The sequence below is a fragment of the Rhineura floridana genome, chromosome 6 (assembly GCF_030035675.1).
Source record: "Rhineura floridana isolate rRhiFlo1 chromosome 6, rRhiFlo1.hap2, whole genome shotgun sequence".
NCBI lineage: Eukaryota > Metazoa > Chordata > Lepidosauria > Squamata > Rhineuridae > Rhineura > Rhineura floridana.
Window position 1 is genome coordinate 34,982,323 of NC_084485.1, and position 18,273 is coordinate 35,000,595.

At 41.9% G+C, this 18,273-nt stretch overlaps 1 protein-coding gene across 6 annotated transcripts in view; it reads left to right on the plus strand.

The window, feature by feature from the left end:
• The first annotated feature begins 3,876 nt into the window (after positions 1 to 3,876).
• PABPC1L (poly(A) binding protein cytoplasmic 1 like) overlaps positions 3,877 to 18,273 on the plus strand; it is a 39,548-nt gene continuing 25,151 nt past the window's right edge. For 2 of the 6 annotated variants that reach the window (XM_061631432.1, XM_061631437.1), the window contains exons 1-5: positions 5,183 to 5,302; positions 10,154 to 10,365; positions 11,919 to 12,112; positions 12,773 to 12,888; positions 17,993 to 18,132. In XM_061631432.1, the coding sequence (XP_061487416.1) occupies positions 10,173 to 10,365; positions 11,919 to 12,112; positions 12,773 to 12,888; positions 17,993 to 18,132 (643 nt within the window). In that variant the 5' untranslated portion in view covers positions 5,183 to 5,302; positions 10,154 to 10,172. Of the gene's footprint in view, positions 3,941 to 5,182; positions 5,303 to 5,622; positions 5,747 to 6,270; positions 6,407 to 10,153; positions 10,366 to 11,918; positions 12,113 to 12,772; positions 12,889 to 17,992; positions 18,133 to 18,273 lie in introns of those variants that run through there. The other 4 variants (XM_061631434.1, XM_061631433.1, XM_061631435.1 and 1 more) reach the window with 4 other exon arrangements.

Genomic DNA, 18,273 nt, shown 5'->3' on the forward strand with positions numbered 1-18,273 from the left:
TGGTATGGGAAGTGGCCATTTGAAATGATGCCCATGCTGCCCCTGTAATCTATAAATTGTAATTGGTATTTTTCAGATGGGATGGAGGAAGATACTTGCAAAATATGGAACAGATTTTTTTAAACAATATGCCTACTGGTATTTAAGGAATTGGGGATCTGCACCCAATGAAAAACTCTTATCACAACCCTGTGGAGTTGATCATTCATCTGTTTTACAGGAAAAGTGGAAGAAGGCAACTTGCTCAAGACTACACAGAATCCAAGTCAGGCTACTTATCCACTGGACAGTTCTGCTTTCTTAAAGAGGATAGTGGAACTTAGTTTTGTAAAACATCAGCTCCTTGACCACTTTCATGCATTACTATGCACTGATAGCTATGCTATTCTTGTGGATACTAAAGTAGCTTTGGACTTCTGAAATAGTCTAAATCCCAGAAATGTAGTAATGTAATACTGAACAAAAATGTTTTCTAATGGCCTTTGGTTTCTTAGCGTTCTGAAATAAAAGTATGACTTCATTCATATTACTCAAAAGTTACCTTCATTATGAAGCCCTTGTAGTCGGGGGCCCCTACAAGTACCTATAGCTTGCAGTCTAGATAAGTGGTTCCCAAACTTTTTCCTCAGACTGCTTAAATATTGCTGAGGGTCTTGGTGTACCACTTAATTATTTTGTCTCCCTTTTGTAGCAATTGTATCTTTCGTAAATACTGTATGATTTTGTTTTTTATTGCTGCTTTTATTTCTTGTGTATTGTATTACAATTTGAATTCCATAGCATTCAAATTGTAAGTGTTCTTAATAGACATGCTGTGAACTGCCTGAATGAAATTTGCGGGCAACTGGCGGTTCAGGGACCATAGTTTGGGAACCCCTGGTCTAGATGTAATGAGCACAGTGTGGGACTGTGGGGAGCAATTGTCTGAGGGAACAGTTCTGCTGCAGAACTCTGAACTGTCCTTGTTTTAGGCTTTATTCTAATCAGAAAAGAGACAGTTAATCAGTGCTTTACTGTGTGCAATAGCCTATCTTGTTCTGCTAGGTGTTCCCTTAATTTCTGTAGAATATATAAACCAGCCCCAAGTACATTCCACAATTAGTTTGATTGCCCTTGTATGTTGGATCATGCCCAAGTGTGGCTAGAAGGTAGAAGTAGAAAGGAAGGAAGAGTAGAAAGGAAAAATGGAGATAACAGCATAAAATAGTTTCTCATCTGGACAATGTTGAAACGCAAGTTGCTATGATATCAAGCAGCTGCCAGTCATCTACTTTTTTTTTTTCAGTTCAAGGACTTGACCTATCAGGAAAACAACAGAGGAAAATGTTTTGGCCACACTTCAAAGGGCTTGTTCTAGTCGCCCTGGACTCCTGCTCGGAGGAAGGGCAGGATATAAATCAAATAATAAATAAATAAAATAAAAATAGTTCCTGGTTGCTTCTGTTGTAGCATAAAAGCCATGTCTTACTGCCTTTCCTAAAGTGGATGCCTATGGCTATCTGAACAGCCTGTGTGGGGAGAGGACAATGGTAAGTATTTGAGTGGCAAATGGAAGAAGCTTGACCTTTGTTGTTGTTGTTATGTGCCTTCAAGTTGATTATGACTTATGGCAACCCTATGAATCAGTGACCTCCAATAAATAGCATCTGTTATAAATCACCCTGTTCAGATCTTGTAAGTTCAGGTACGTGGCTTCCTTTATGGAATCAATCCATCTCTTGTTTGGTCTTCCTCTTTTTCTACTCCCTTCTCTGTTTCTCCCAGCATTATTGTCTTTTCTGGTGAATCATGTCTTCTCATTATGTGTCCAAAGTATGATAACCTCAATTTCATCATTTTAGGATGCACACCTTTAATGTGGTGAGGGGATTTGAGAGTGTCGAAGGTGAGAGCAATGCTGTCAAGAGGTTAGACTCCTAGCAGGGTCACCCAAGGCAAAATGGTCAAAGCTGAGACACTAGACTAAGATGCATCCAAACTGAGAGGAAGGCAATGGTAAACCACCTCTTACCATGAAAACCCTATGATCTTCATGTAGCACTAAAAATAAGCTGCTGGGAGAAGTACATGGAGATAAAGGTAGTTGTGGATATGTCTTCCAGCAACAAGATTTGTGGCATGAGGAAGGCTAACAAATGTATTGTGGTGTGAGCCTTTTTCATCAGATGCATGGATGGGGAAGATGACGGATATATGCAGGGGACCCATTGTTAATTCACCTACAATTAATTCCCTATCCACCCCATACTGTTTCCCCTCAACAGTGAACTGGCAAGCCCCCTTTGTTGACAATTTTTCCAACTAAGTCATATGCATGAGATAATTTCAGTATTCGTTGACATTAACTAACTTAAACCAAAACTATCATTATAAGCTAAAATGATGAAACAGGTTATACTTTGAACACGTAATGAGAAGGCGTGATTCACTAGAAAGGACAATAATCCTGGGGAAAACAAGGGAGCAGAAAAAGAGGAAAGCCAAACAAGAGATGGATTGATTCCATAAAAGAAGCCACAGACCTGAACTTACAAGATCTGGACAGGGTAGTTCACAACATGCTATTGGAGGTTGCTAATTCATAGAGTTGCCATAAGTAGTAATCGACTTGAAGGCACATAACAAACCATTGACTTCAATGGGTCTACTCTTGAAGAAGTCTTAGATACAGCCCCATTTATATTCAGTATAAACAAGACTGTTGGATGGTAGATAAAGTTAATCCTGTTATTTAGAGGCTTGGCCCTATCAGCACTACATATTTGAAGCAGTATCATTCATGGCTTTTCCCCAAAAATCCTGGAAATGATAGATTAAGGGTGGTGGATAGAGATTATTGCCCACACAGAGCTACAATTCACAAAATGGTTTAACAACCCTCCTTCCTAGGGAACTCAGAATTGTAGCTCTGTGAGGAGAATGGTCTCCCAACAATTCTCACCCTTAACAAACTAGTTCCCAGGATTCTTTGAGGGAAGTCATGACTGTTCAAAGTGGTATAATATCGCTTTAAATGTATAGTATATATGGGGCCTTAGTGAGGGCAGCACGCCAGTCAGATTGACAACCATTTTTCATTGGCTCTGTGCCTACAGTCTAAGACAGCAAATTGCATATAGCCATTGAATACTGCTGGTGGGGAAGGAGAATGCAAATGAGATATAACTTCAGCCAGTTAATGCTGATTGGACAACAGTTGTAAGGAGAGAAGTTTCCCAACAGCTTCTGAGTATGATGGTCTATCTGAGTAGTGGAAACCTGGAATTTTAGCAGTAACATTAAAAATACAGTGATACTTTTGTCATTGATTTTACCTATTCTTAGGGACCCTCCCAAGGGTAACACTGATTTTAACTTTATACACACCACCACTTCAAGTTACCATTTACAATCAAGCAGTATATAAATCCTGTTAAATAGGAACTTTTGCATTTCTGTGGTCCAGTTCCTGGGGATGGGGTGCAGAATTCCCTGCTGTGGGTGCAGAAATTTCTGATTAGAGCCCTGGGGAGACTTAATGTTTGCATGCAGGTTTCTGTGTGTTTCTATTGTTTTAATATCCATTTCATCCCTTTTCCCAACTCTTAGAGAAGTGTGTATCTGTTTCTTTAGTCACCACAATAACATTATGTAAAGCTAGTCCCCAAATGTCAGAATTTTAAAAATGTCAATGCAGCAGCATATAGAACACTATTTGGTACACACACCGTGCAATGTCATGCATGTTACTGAGAAACAAGTCCCATTGTTTTCAATGGTGCTTACTCCCAGGTAAGTGTAGAGTGGCCTTTCCCAACCTGGTACCCTCCAGTTGTGTTTTGGACTGCAACTCCCATCATCCCCACGGTGGCCTTTCAGGATACTTAATTGCATTCCTTCCTTGCAGGTGTGTCATTTCCCCACCTCCCAAAAAATCGGCATTCTGTACTCATTGAGCAAGGTCAGTCTTCTTTGAGTTGTTTTTGCCTCCTCCCTTCTGGATTTTTTTCCTAAAGATTTTTTTGTATGTCTGCAAATACTGGGGTTCCCCCAAGCCTGCTTCTACCTCCCCCTCGTTCATGGATGGTGCCATTTTGGCTACATAAGGATAACCATTCAGAAAATGGGTACACTTTTAGTATATAGGATTTAACATTCATTGAAGTTAGGATGCAGGTTCAGTGCCTTTTTCTAGGTCATATCCCACATTAGTCATACTCTAGTAGACCTTTTAAAAATACTTTTTATTTGATTTTCATTTGTAATATTTTACTTCCTGATGTTTATAGGGTATTTTGTATTATTTACTATGAATTTCCCCTGTTTGTTTGTAGCTGATTTTTATGTGTAATGTTTAGATACAAAAAGGATGCTCTATATAGTTGTGTTTTATAGAATGTAGAAATTTTAAACCATGATCTATCACCACTGTCGGAGGCAGTATGCCTCTCAATGACAGTTGCTGGGAATCCCAGGTGGGGAGAGTGCTGTGGTGCTCAGGTCTGGCTTTTGGGCTTCCGATAGGCATCTGGTTGGCCATTGTGAGAACAGGAAGCTGGAGTAGATGGACTATTGGCCTGATCTAGATGGCCTTTTTTTATGTAAGCCACTTAGAGTTTTGTTTAAATATAAGCAGCATATAAATGGTTCAGATAAACTGGACTAAGGTCTATTAATTTCAATGAATCTCCTCTGAGTAGAACTTAAGATGGATACAACTCAATGCTAGGTAAATGTAGATTAGTAGCAAAGAAAAGTATAGCTGTAAGTTGGTGCAAACTAGTTTTCTCCCTTTATCAGAAATGCCACAGGCAACCTCTACCTATCCCCGAAAACAGGTTTTAAAAGTGAAGTTCATGGCTTTTGTCCCTGAGTTAAATTCTAGCTCCTCTTTCTTTAAAAATTAATTTCCTGTAGAGTAGGTTCAGTGGCAAAGGGAGGAGTCTTCCTTTGGAGTATCTTTTGCAGAAGTTTGAGTTCATGAAGTATCTTAGAAATGAGTGGATGACAATCCTAACTGCTTGGTGTTTACATTTGTACTAATGGGAGCACAAGACTTAGTTTTCAATCCTAAACACTTTCCACCCTTGTGCTGCAGAAAAAAAGAGCTTGTTAATTGCATTCCCTTGTAAATTTCACTTGGGAGGGACTAGCAGCATGGCTAGAATGGTTAGAGCAGGTGGTGGTGGTACAGGAACTGGCAGGCCACACCTGTTGCTCTGTGAGAGGAAAGGGCGGGGCTATGGAATTCTGAGAGCTCTCACATTAGAAGACCTGCATTGAAGGGGTGAACATTGGCTGGTGGTCTTGCAGAAAGCTGTATGTGAGTGTTTGATGGGTTGGTGGCTGGCTGGCTGGAGGGAGGGATTGGGAAATCATAAAAGGTAGTATCTTACATGTGTACTCTTGTGCTAAGCATTTTTCCTGGGTAGTCATCCCACTTTCTTGAGGTGTTTTCAAATTAAGTGTGCATAGAATTGCAGCATGAAGAACGAGGCTCTGTGGGCTCATGTAATGCTCCAGTAGTAGTCTAGCTTAAAGGTATCTCATATTTGGTGTTAACATTCTACCTTTGTTTCCTTCCTCTTTCCCCCTCCTCCATATCCACTCTGTGCAAGGTACCTGTTTCTTATGATCTCTGTTAGACCCAGTGAGGTGTAGCAGCTTAGTGAGAGATATACTGTCTGGTTAAAATCCTCCATCAGCCATGAAGCTTGCTTTATGAACTTGGCCCAGTTACTATAATTCTGACTAACCTACCTCACAGGTTTGTTGTGAGAATTACCATAATTTTATTAAATATTTAGCCCGCCCTTCCTCCCAGAAGGAACCCAGGGTGGCAAACAAGGGACAAAGTACTAAAACAGCTTAAAACACCTCATAAAGAGTACTAAGATTTCTTGGAGGAAGGGCAGAGTTTTTTTAAAAAAGTAATTTATAGATCTATTTCAAAAAGGTTGAGTGTATGTGGGAAAGACCCACATTTGCTTTTCCATCTTTTATCTGCCTCCCTTGTATGAGAATTGTGAGGGTGTGTGTAGGCATATGTGTTTTGAGGCACAAAAAGAATTAATTTCCCCCCCTTAATTTGAGCAAACCAAATTGTGGTGGCAGGAAATGGAACTCTTATTGGGAAAACTTACACACAAATGGCAAACTGGTTGTTTCTTGTCTTTTCTGCCTCTGTCTTTTTGAGCCCAATTCTAGTGGAACAGAAGTGGCCTGAGGTATTGTGAGAGCGGATATGTATAGGATTTCTTCTGTGTGACTGCTTTAACCCTTTTTTCACAGTTACTTCTGAATTAATCTGGAAGACAGAGGGTTCAAGCAACGAGGGTTGCTAATGTCTTCCCCCTGAAAGCAAATTTTCAGTTGAGGATGGGATGTTTTATGGTTTACCTCTGCTGCAAAATGGGCTTGTATATAGGTATGCTTGTGGGGAAGGCAACCCTTAAACTCTTAATCCTTTTGACAGTGCACACAAACTGAAACTGTTTTTGCATCACTCTACTGGGCAGGTTAGATACATTCTCCATTATAATTTTGATGTGGTTCTTGACCATGAGGCAGATAAGAATTGTATGAGGCAGCTTAAGGCAGCTTTAATTCTTTTTTAAAAAAACTCCAATGGAGTCTTGGCCTGTCTTCTGCTTAAGTATGTCTCCTGATTTTTTTAAAAGGATACAGAAAGAGTTCATCATAGGACAGCAATAAAAATTAAGCAGCATGTGAACATTTTGAAATTATTCTTTGCACCTGAAGGAGCTTGCCCTGTTGTATCTTTAAGAAGAATTAAGGAGGGTATGCAAAAAGCAGATTTAGTTTGTATATTGGAAAACATTTTTGACTCAAGAATGCCTGAGCCATGGAATAATTGCCTACATTAAGGAGTGGAATTGACTTTCCTAAGAAAGTCTAAAAGAGAAGACTGACCGAGTATATATGGTGGATTAGCTCTCCTGTTTCAGTATTGAATTCAAGATTATTTAAATGGTGTTCAAAGGAAGACAGGCTTTTTTCTGAAACCTTGGTGATCTGCTGCTAGTCAGAGTAGATAAGGCTGGTAATTTCTGTCAGGATTGCAGCTGGGTTGGTGGGGGAGGGTTAAACCGGCACTCCCTCCATGCTGTGATCTGATGGTTCCTCTTCGTCTAGGATGAAAAATTTAGAATCCCCTGAAGTGGTTGCAAGGCACACAATGAACATAATTTTAGCTGGTCCTCAGTATAAAGTAGGTTCAAAGCATACTGTTGTTATGCTATGTTGAAAGGTGTCTAAATCTTCAGATCCTTTGAAAGCAGATGCACAAGATCCTGTATAAATACTGTACTGTATTGACAATTTTCAGACTTGAGACCCACCTTTAGTCAAACATGCATTTGCAGAAACTAACAAAATTCAACTGAAGACTAAATTAAAATTATGTATTTAAGCACAAAAAAACACACAAAGCAAATTCTTGTCTTGGCAGTAGGATATATGAAAAGAATCTTGGGATTGTAATTGATCCACAAGCTGAGTGTGAGTCAGCAGTGTGAGGTGGCAAAAAAAGGCTAATGTGATTTTAGGCTGCATTAATAGAACCATTGTTTCCAGTCACACAAAGTATTAGTGCCACTTTGTTCTACACTCGCAAGACCTCATCTGGAATGCTATATCCAGTTCTGGGTTTGCACTTCAAGAAGATTTGTCAACAATGCAGGCAAACAGAGACAGAGGGTCAGAGGAGGGCAACAAAAGACGGTCAGAAATATGGAAAACAAGCCTTATGAGGAAAGATTGAAGGGACTGGGTATGATTAGGCATGAGAAGAGAAGACTGATGATAAAGGGTGGAGGAGACGTGGTTGCACTCTTCAAAATACCTGAATGGCTGCCACACAGAAGAGGGCAAAGGCTTGTTCTCTGCTGTCCCAGAGAGCAGGACTAGACTTCATGGGCTTACGTTACAGGAGCGTTTTGAAACCTACCTTGAACAGATACCTCTCTTTCACACCTAAAACACCCTGGCAGGGGGAAAAAAGTCTTCAGGTTAATTCCTGGTGAAAATGATTTCCAGAGTAGATGTCTCCTACTTCTACAATCAGTAACTAATATTGCTAAGCTAAACCTTGCAAGGTCTGTGAGGGCTTGCTAGGTGGTGTAGCACAGAGGCTGAGCTGCAGATTGGGAAATTCCCATTACAGTTCTCACCTCTCACAGTAAGCCACTGCCTCTCTCAACCTCAGTTCCCCCTTCTGCAAAATGGAGGAGAATAACAACTTCCCTTACAAGGTTTGTAAGGATTATAACTAGATAATTCATGTGAAGCATTTTGAACATCTGAGCACATCATACAACTGTATCAGTGGTGTTGAATCCTTTTGCTCTCCTATGTACCTCAGGCATAATGCAGCTCCTAGACCCCAAGGCCTCAGTTGCACTTTATGTTTAAAGCAGTATTACCACTTTAAACAGTCATGATTTCCTTCAAAGAATCCTGGGAACTATAGCTTAAGGGTGCTGAAAGTTGTAAGGAGACCTCTGTTCCCCTCACAGAGCTAACAGTCCCAAGTTCTTTAGGAAGGAGGGTTGATTGTTAAACTACTCTAGGAATTGTAGCTCTGCAAGGGGAATAGAAGTCTCCCAATAATTCTTAGCACCCTTAACAAACTACCGTTTGCAGGATTCTTTGGGGGAAACCACGACTGTTTAAAGGGGTATGATACTGCTTTAAATATTAGGGTAGATGGGGCCTTTAATGAAGGACAATCACCCTTCCCATTAAGTAAATGCTCGGTGATGTACAGATGGTGAAAAACACCCAATGAAAGCCAGTTAAAATAGCTGTAATCTCAAACTATAAAAATTCCCCTAAAATTGGAGGTCGCTGATTCATAGAGTTGCCATAAGTTGTAATCAACTTGAAGGCACATAACAACAACAACAACAAAATTGGTAGCTATGATCATTAGGATTTATTAGATTTCTTACTCCCCTTTCACCATAAGGTCTCAGGGTGGATTACAACAATGTAAAAATACAACATAAAAATTGGATAAAATAATTGTGTTTTGCCATTTGCTAAACTAAAGCAACTTCGTGAGATTATGACCAGTTTTACCATCTGTGTTGTATTCTGTGATGTGGGCTGTTTTTGAATGAATGCATACATACAAGGGGGATGTGTTCAAATTCCTGCTTGGACAGGAAGTGTAGTGAGTGACCTTGCATATCTCTTGAAGTTCATCCTTGAATATATGCAGTGCTGTGACCAGCCCCTCTGTTCAGTTTACTCCACTTGGTTCCTGTAATCTGCTGGTGAGCATTGGACCATGTATTAACAGCCTTCCCAAACCTGGTGTCTTTCAGATGTTCCCATCAACCCTGACTATTAACCGTGTTGGCTAGGGCTGATGGGTGTTGTAGGTCAAAACAACTTGGGGGCATTGGGTTGTGGAAGTCTAATACATTAATTTTTTGTATTCTTTTTCTTGTATTCTGTGCACAAGGGGCTGAGTTCCACAACTCCTTCTCCTGATTACTACTACCTAGTGTATTTTATGGGGTGGAGATGGGATCCAAATGTGCAAAGCAGTTGTAATAAAGTGTGTGTATGGTGGAGTATGGATTGAATTGTTGTGTGAGTGGACTTCTCCACACCTGCTCCAGAGAGTCCCCCAACACTCCAGAGCAGATTATGGGGACACACAGTAGGCTGCAGGGGGGAGGAGGGGAAGGTGCAGTCTTGCCACATGAGAGAAAGTCTGTTCTGATAAGGGAAGGGCCATGGCTCAGTGGTAGAACATCTGCCTTTGATGCAGAAGGTCCCAAGTTCAATCTCCAGCACCTCCAGGTAGGGCTGGGAGAGACTCCTGCCTGAAACCCTGGAGAGCCAGTGTGGACAGTACTGAGCTAGAAGGACCAATGGTCTGACTCGGTATAAGGCAGCTTCCTATACATGGGCCTCATTGGCTACAACCCTGTGTGTATATATGTGTATATATGTTAGTATACTTCACTTTCATTTACATGACATAGGAGAAAAATTACTTTGGATGTAGTCTCTGGGTTCCATTCACTGGCAACTGTGAGGGCTCCATTGGAGGTTTACATAGTCTTCCATATTATTTTTGTATCTCAAAGATTCCTGTTATATTACATGGGAGTAACTAGGTTTTGCTTCACTTCCAAAGTTAAACTGCATGATTGACCATGAATGCTAGTGGCCCAGGATATCCGTTAGCCTCTCTCTATGTGGGCGATCTACATCCTGATGTAACTGAAGCCATGTTGTATGAGAAATTCTCACCTGCTGGACCGATCATGTCCATCAGAGTTTGCCGCGATGTTGCCACACGCCGATCACTAGGTTATGCATACATAAATTTTCAGCAGCCTGCAGATGGTAAGTGAGACCTTCAAAACTCTCAAATTTGTATTTATTTACATCAAGTGTTTTTTACCCTGCTCTTCAGCTGCAAAGGCTCCCAGAGTGGCTTACAGATCAATAAAAAAGCAAAACAGCCCCTGACCCTCAGGCTTGCAGTCTAAAAGACAGGACACAAAAGGAAAAGGGACAGGGAAGGAGGAAAGGGGAAAGCAAGCTCAGGAGGCAGCAGTTCTTAAAGAAACAAAGTTCTCATAATGCCCAGCTGAGATGGAAATAGTTTAGTAGAGGGGTGGGGAACCTCCTCCCTCAGCCCCAGCCAACATGGATGGTGGTCAGTGGGAGCAGTGGCCCTGTAGATGTTGTTGGACTTCAAGTTCCCTAGTCCCATCTTACTGTATGTAAGAGAGATGATTTAGCACTGCATCTAATTGCCTTTGTCACCAAATCCACAATGCAGCTACTGTCCCATTTACAGATGGAAAACTTTGGCATGGTTATCCCACGGGAAATTGTTTGTACCTACAGTTTCTTAATCCTTTCTGCATCCCGGTTGCCAGACTTGGTGGTCTTCTCTATTGATAGTAATTGGGAGCCCAAATTGAAAGAGTCCAGCCTGTATTTTTTAGGAAATTACTGGGCCTTCCTTCCTGTGTCGGGAGCTCAGCTATTTATCTGGAAGTGGGTAGTTAATGAGTCAAATGCAAGGCATGGATTGATGCCTTCAAATGGTGGCTACGGCTACACTTCCTGGCAGTTCCAGGTAGTTCTTACTGCTTTCAGATTCCTATGTCACTTTGTTGAATGAGAGAGATGGAGAAGTTACTTAGGCTAGGCTTCTCTGTGGAAGCTGTGGGCAACTATGGGTTTCAGAAGGCCCAACTTCTCATTGTTCAAAGACTTAGATCTACAGCATTTAAGAACTGCTGCTAACAAATCTTGTTCTCTGTTACTCTATAATGATTTTAATAACTATGGACTCACTGCAGCTTCATATCTGCATACGTTAACCATTCCAAAGTACAGAAGAGTATTTACCCTTGCTCACTTTAATGTGTTGCCATCAGCACTATTAGAAGGATGATGTAGTAAGATCCTGGATAAGGAATGGATATGTCCCTGTGCTGCTGGAACAATAGAATCAGTTGAACATGTCCTCTTGTTTTGCAACATGTATAAGGAATACAGAAAGAAGCTAATTCTTCCATTATTAACGGCCTTTTCTGGAAGTAACTCCACAATTTTGGTACTAATTTGTTTTAAGGGATGTGTCCTCTTGTATCACTGAAAGGGGTTCTAAGTTTTTTATGACCTCAGTGCAGATTAGGAGAAAATGTTGCTATCCTCCTGAGAGAAAGAATTCTACAAAACTGTATTTCTCTCATGTCACCTTTTAACTATCTTTTATGTGCTTTATATTAACTCGACTGGTCTGTGACTGTATTAAATAAATAGAGTAATCTGGGTGTGCTGGCACACAGCTTTTTGGCAGGTTAGATCCTGGGGGGGTTTTCTTCCAGTTTTAGGTTTTTGCTTCTGTGTAAAACAAGTGTGCTTTTTTCCCCTGCCAGCTGAGCGAGCCTTGGATACCATGAATTTTGAAGTGATAAAAGGCCGACCCATTCGCATCATGTGGTCCCAGCGGGACCCGGGACTCAGGAAATCAGGCGTTGGGAACATCTTCATTAAGAACTTGGATGATTCCATTGATAACAAAGCTTTGTATGATACATTCTCAGCCTTTGGGAATATCCTTTCTTGCAAGGTAGGTGTGTCATCATCATCAGAAATATCAACTCCCAGTGTGGCTCTGTTGTTCTAATATATATGATATATATCGTTTCCAGTTTCCTAGTATATGCACTTTTTGACCAGCAGCATGTGGGCACTCTGACTTCAGTTTTGTTTAATATCATTTGGTAAGGAACAATTTACAGTAACCATCTGGAGCTGACCTCCAGGCAGAACGTTAGACGTTTCCGTACCCCGTCTCCGTAGCATCAGGATGGGAAAAGAGAAGAAGGCTCCTTGGATATAAGAACTTCTCCCCTAGTCCAAGGAAACAACACTTCGATATTGAGGGAGACCTCTTCAAATCTTACACCAACCCCATTCTGATTCTTTTCCAATTCAAGTTCTTTTTTTTTCCCCTTTGAAACCTGGAAAGAAACGCTTCCTTTCCCTAAAGTAACCAGGATGTTTTTGTTCCAGGACTGTTGTTGATGGACCCCATTGCTTAGGGCTACAGAGAAGTATGTTGAGGTACACTCTTGGGGAGGCTTTGTAACTGTTGAACAGGCATGCACATAATTTGGGGATACAAGAGGCAGGAAGTGATCTGTCTTTTTTGGTTCCAAGTGTCTAGCTTTCTTCACTGTTATTTCTCTTACTCACCCTCCCCTCCCCACCGGTCATGTCTTGACAGGTTGTTTGCGATGAGAATGGATCCCGGGGTTATGGCTTTGTCCATTTCGAGACCCATGAGGCAGCCAACCGAGCAATTGACACAATGAATGGAATGCTGCTGAATGACCGCAAGGTGTAAGTGGAGACTTCAGGTGGTGGTGGGGACAAGGATGACTTCTGCAATATCCTATACATTTATACATCATTTATCTTTATAGATCACCATTCATGCCATAATATCCCAGGACAGTGAGCACACAAGATAAAAACAAAGCAATTAATTTGACACATAATTAAAGCATTATGTTAAACCAATCAAAAATTCTGTGGCAAGCTTCAGAACAACCATGCTCACTTGCAGACCTCCCCCAAGTGTCAGTGTAAAAAAAGATGTGTGCTAAGCCACTGTTCTTCAGCCTTGGGTCCCCAGATGATCTTGGACAACAACTCACATCAAGCCCAGCCACCTTTGCTAATGGTGATGGGAACGTTGTAGTCTACCAACAACTGGAAACCCAAAGCTGAAGAACAGTGTATTTAAGCTATCATTTAAAGCTGTCAGTGAGTGGGGCATTGTCACACCTCACCTCTCCTCCACTCACCACCACCTTTACTTCGCCAGCAGTAACCGGTGAGGGAGGTGTGAGAGGAGGTGGCATGTTCACCGTATTTCATGAGTACATGTTATATGTACAGCAAGGCTATTCTATTCCTTGCTCTACCCACCAGGCTTCCAGGCAAGCCTCACCCCTCTGTGCCACCTTTTGTGCTCTCCCTAAGGCCACAGATATGGGTTAGCTTCCTTCCCTGGTTAGTGTCCCTCAGGTTCTTTTCGCTGCCACCATTGATGCCTTTTACCTCACACTCATTTATGATCCACCCCTGTATCGGCTCCTTCGTAGCTGGCCAAGAACCAGGCGTGTTTATAAAGAACAAACAAGTTTATTTAGTTAACAGGTGCTTTCTCAGCAATAAGTTTTTCTTTTCAAGTACTTAAGCATGTGGTTTCTAGATATGTTCCTTATATAGTTTCAACAGTGCTTACTTTATTAGCAATATCAGTATTAATCCCCTACAGCCAACTCACACCCACACCCTCCAGCCCTCTGTAAGTCAAGCCGCTATACCTATCTAACTGTAAACTGTCAAACCCTTCAAATATAAATCAGTCATCTCACATTCACCCAGCCAACCACGCGCAGCATACACCAATGTTCCATACTCTCATTCCCCTTCCCAACACTCACCACTTACCCTACTTAACCTATTAAACTTCATTTATTAACATAAACCTGCAACAATTATTTACACAGCAACGTGGAACATCACAGGCATCCTTATCCTTCAATGGGAGGAAGTTCCACAAATGGGGTTCCTATCCTGCTTAACTGTATAATGGGCCATGTCCACTGACAGGACAGCAAGATGGGCCTTTCACACAAACTGAAGTCCCTCACCTGGCAGATATGAGGAGAGGTGCTTCGTCAAGAAAATGGGCCATTTAGGGCTTTGTTCTTTGCGCATTGAAGTCAGCACCTTGAACAGGATTAGGATTGCATGGTCCCTTCTTGCTACAACACTCACAACTTGTGTGGCTGCATCCCCCACTAGCTGCAGCTTCCAAACCGCCCTCAATGGTAGCCAAATGTAGAACATGTTACAGTAACCCAATTGGGAGGTCACTAGAGCATGGGTTGCTTGGCCAGGCTATTCATCTCCAGGAAGGAATGTAGCTGGTGTATCAGGCTGGAGCTGGAAACAGGCACTCATAGCCTAAAGCTACATATGTGCTCTTTCAGGGGGAATGGGACTCTACCCAGAACCAGTTCCTTCTAATTCCCAGACACAAGAAGTACCCACCAATGGTGCATCCATCTTATCTGGATCCAGTCTGTTTATTGGCCCTCATCTGGCTCATTACTGCTTCCAGGCATTCATCCAGCCACCTGCACAGACTCACCTGATTCAGATGGTATGGAGAGAGCTGAGTATCATTAGCATATGATGTATTGCCCCAAAATAATTTCTCCCAGTGGCTTCATATGAAACAGCATAAAGGGCAATAGAAAATCCTATGGGTCCCCACAGCCCAAATACTGGGGTGGGGTGGGGGAGAAATTTCCCAAAACCACACTCTGGTAGGTAGGTGCAAAATCACTGGAGCACCATGCCTCCAACTCCTAACTGACCAAGCCATTCCAGGTCATAGAATCATAGAGTTGGAAGGGGCCTTGTAGACCATCGAGTCCAACCCCCTGCTCACAGCAGGAAATCCACAGCTAGAGCATCTCCCGCAGATAGCTGTCCAGCCTCTGCTTGAAGACATCCAGCGAAGGGGATCCCACCACCTCCCTAGGCGGTTCCATTGCCGAACTGCCCTTACTGTCAAGAAGTTCCTTCTAATGTCCAATCTGAATCTACGCTCCTGCAACTTAAAACCATTAGACCTAGTCCTACCCTCTGGGCAGCAGAGAACAAATCTGTACCCTCCTCTATGTGACAGCCCTTCAGGTACTTACAGAGTGCAATCATGTCACCCCTCAGCCTTCTCTTCACCAGACTGAACATGCCAAGTTCCTTCAACCTTTCCTCATAACACTTGTTCTCCATACCGGCTATCATCCTCGTCGCCCTCTTCTGAACCCGCTCCAGGTCAATATTATGGTTGATGATATCAGAAGCCACCAAAAGATCAAGGAGAACCAACAGGGTTACACTCCCCCTGTCTCCTTCCCAGTTAAGGTTATCAACCAGGGCAACTGTTTCAGTGCCAGAAGCAGGCATGAAGCCAAATTGCTCTAAATAATCAGTTTTCTCTAAGCTCTCCTGAAGTTGTTCAGCCTCCACCTTTCCAACCACGTTGCCAAGAAATGGGTGTTTGGTAGAGGGTGGTAGTCAAGCATCTCAAAGTCTAGGGAGGACTTCTTGAGGAGAGGGCGTACCACCACCTCCTTCAGGACAGGCAGTATTACCTCCTCCATGCAATGAAACATTTATCACGCCCATCTAACCAGTTTCCGTTAGCTAGATCTTATTGGCCATGATGGGCAAAGATCAAGCATGCATATAGTTGGCCAGACCCCTTGGAATGTCTTATTCACATCTTCAGAGTGCAGTCACTGAAACTGATCCCACGTGACCAGACCAGATAGTGCTCTAGGAACATCCCTTGGCCCTATCTCAAGTCAACCATGGTGTCATATAGTCATGAAATATAGTAATTCCATTTTCCTAATATAACTGAAGAGCACATTATGCATTGAAGATTATTCAGATAAAGTATCTTCCATTTAGGAAAGGAAAACAAAATAAGACAGCAATATTAAAAGTTTCTGTCCACCAAGTTCTTCTCATTCCCATTTTGTTTACAGTTCAGCAAGGGACACTTAACAATATACACAGCTAATCACTGTGTATCTTATTAGTGTGATACAGGTGGGCTGAACTAGGATATCTAATGTTTTGTATAAAATGTTATCAAGAGTAGGCTTTATTGTCCATTTAGCACATTAAACACCCACTGTCTTTGACAAATCCCCAATGTATGGTAAAATTTGTTGGAGGAGCATATGCACTTCTTCAAAGTTTTTGCTCTGTTTAAAATCCTGCTTGCTGTGGAGACCTCATTGGGTCTATCTGAGGTAAGAGTAGCCAACATGGTGCCCTCATTCCCATCATCCCTGACCAGTGGCCATGCTGGCTGTGGCTGATGGGAGTTGTAGTCAAACAGCACCTGGAGGGTACTATGTTAGCTACCCCTGTTCTGTGGGTTCATGGAGATTTATGGGTGCAGACATCTAAGGTATGGGTAAGCTGGATGGCCACAAGACCCAGTGTTGCTCACCCTTTTAATTTGTCAGATGCAGATGAGCAAAGATCCTTATTGTGGTTTTTTAAAATACTCTTTTTGCAAAGATAGTTGCATTTTAAAATAGTCCCTGTTACGTAGAACACAATTTAGAATAAGGGCGTATGAACTAACAAATAAACAAAGAAAAATCAAGAATAGCAAAAGGTGCAGCACTTTTCCATGGATGCATGTATGAAAGAATGCTATAACAAATATAATCAAAAGTGTTATGGAGGAAAATCCCAGTGATCTTTTGTATTTCAAGTTGGTTATATTTAGAATCAGATTCCATTTTTCTATGAAATCATCATTAAAATTGGGATTAGTTGTTGCCATTAATTGATGAGAAGTTTTATCCATAGTTAAAGTTTTCCATATCATATTATATCATCCTTGGATAGGAAGGGGATATTACCATTTTGCTGCAGCTTGGAACTTTGCTGCAACTAAAAGGAGGACAATTGGCATCCTACTGTCAATCACCTGATGTCACATTGATGTCAAGTGCAAAGTGCTTTGAAGTCCTGAAGTCAGGATTTCAAAGCACCATGCAAGGTACTGCTAAAAAGTGTTTTCCCCCTTCATTTGAATCAGGAGGAGGTTTGCATCAAAAGCCCTGCTAAATTGGGTGGTGGTGGTGAAGGAGTGCAGCCAAACTGTGCAGCTTTAACACCTCGCTCATCAGCTGACAAGTGTGGGGGGGTTAAATCTTGCTGCTTTGGCTGCACACCCCTGTTCCCTACTGAGTGTGCAACCTACGCAGGCACACAGCCAATGCAGGATTTAACCCTGCCCTTCTGCTCATCACAAGTGAGGTGATCTGATGGATATGGAGGGGGCATGGTATGTTGGAAATGGCTTTGTGGGCCATCTTGGACCTCCTGGTGGGCCAACACGGGCTGGAGACTTCCTACTCCTGGCCTAGAAGATGCCTTATCAATGCATGTTTTTCTGTCCACTATGTTCTCAAGAGCAGAGGTGGTACAGTTGGAATCCATTTTGCTTGGTTGATGCAAAATATAGACCTGAGCAATTTTATCACTGCTCAAGCACCAGGCTTCCCAGCTTTAATGTCTCTACTATACCAAAGTAGAGACCACCCTGTCTCTTTCCTAAGTGTGCCAATAAAAGAGTCGCCCGAACCTTGACGAGACAAAACTTGACACTTGCGACTTTACTAGAGCATTGGATGAAGCTGCTCAGTTGAACTTGTCCTTGTGTAGTAACAGTGCATTAGATTTCTTTTTTAAAAATATTTTATTATCTTTACTAATTTTACATCATAAGGCAGAAATTATTACTACATTAAGTACAAAAAAGGTTTCCTTGTCCTCACTGTATACACATTTTACAAAGCGGTTTCACATACTTCGCTTACTCTTTTTACAGATTTGTTGGTCACTTTAAATCTCGGCGAGAGCGTGAAGCAGAATATGGAGCCAGGGCAATGGAATTCACTAATGTCTACATCAAGAACTTTGGAGATGATATGAATGATGGGAGGCTACAGGAAATATTCTCAAAGTTTGGTAAATGCAACCTTTTAAAGTGCAGTCTTTAGCATTAGTGGGGAACCTTCAGCCTGCAAGCCTAATTAGGCTTGCCAGACCGTTGTGGGTGAACCTCCTTTCCCAAGCCTATTGCCATATATGATGTCAGGTGCATGAAAG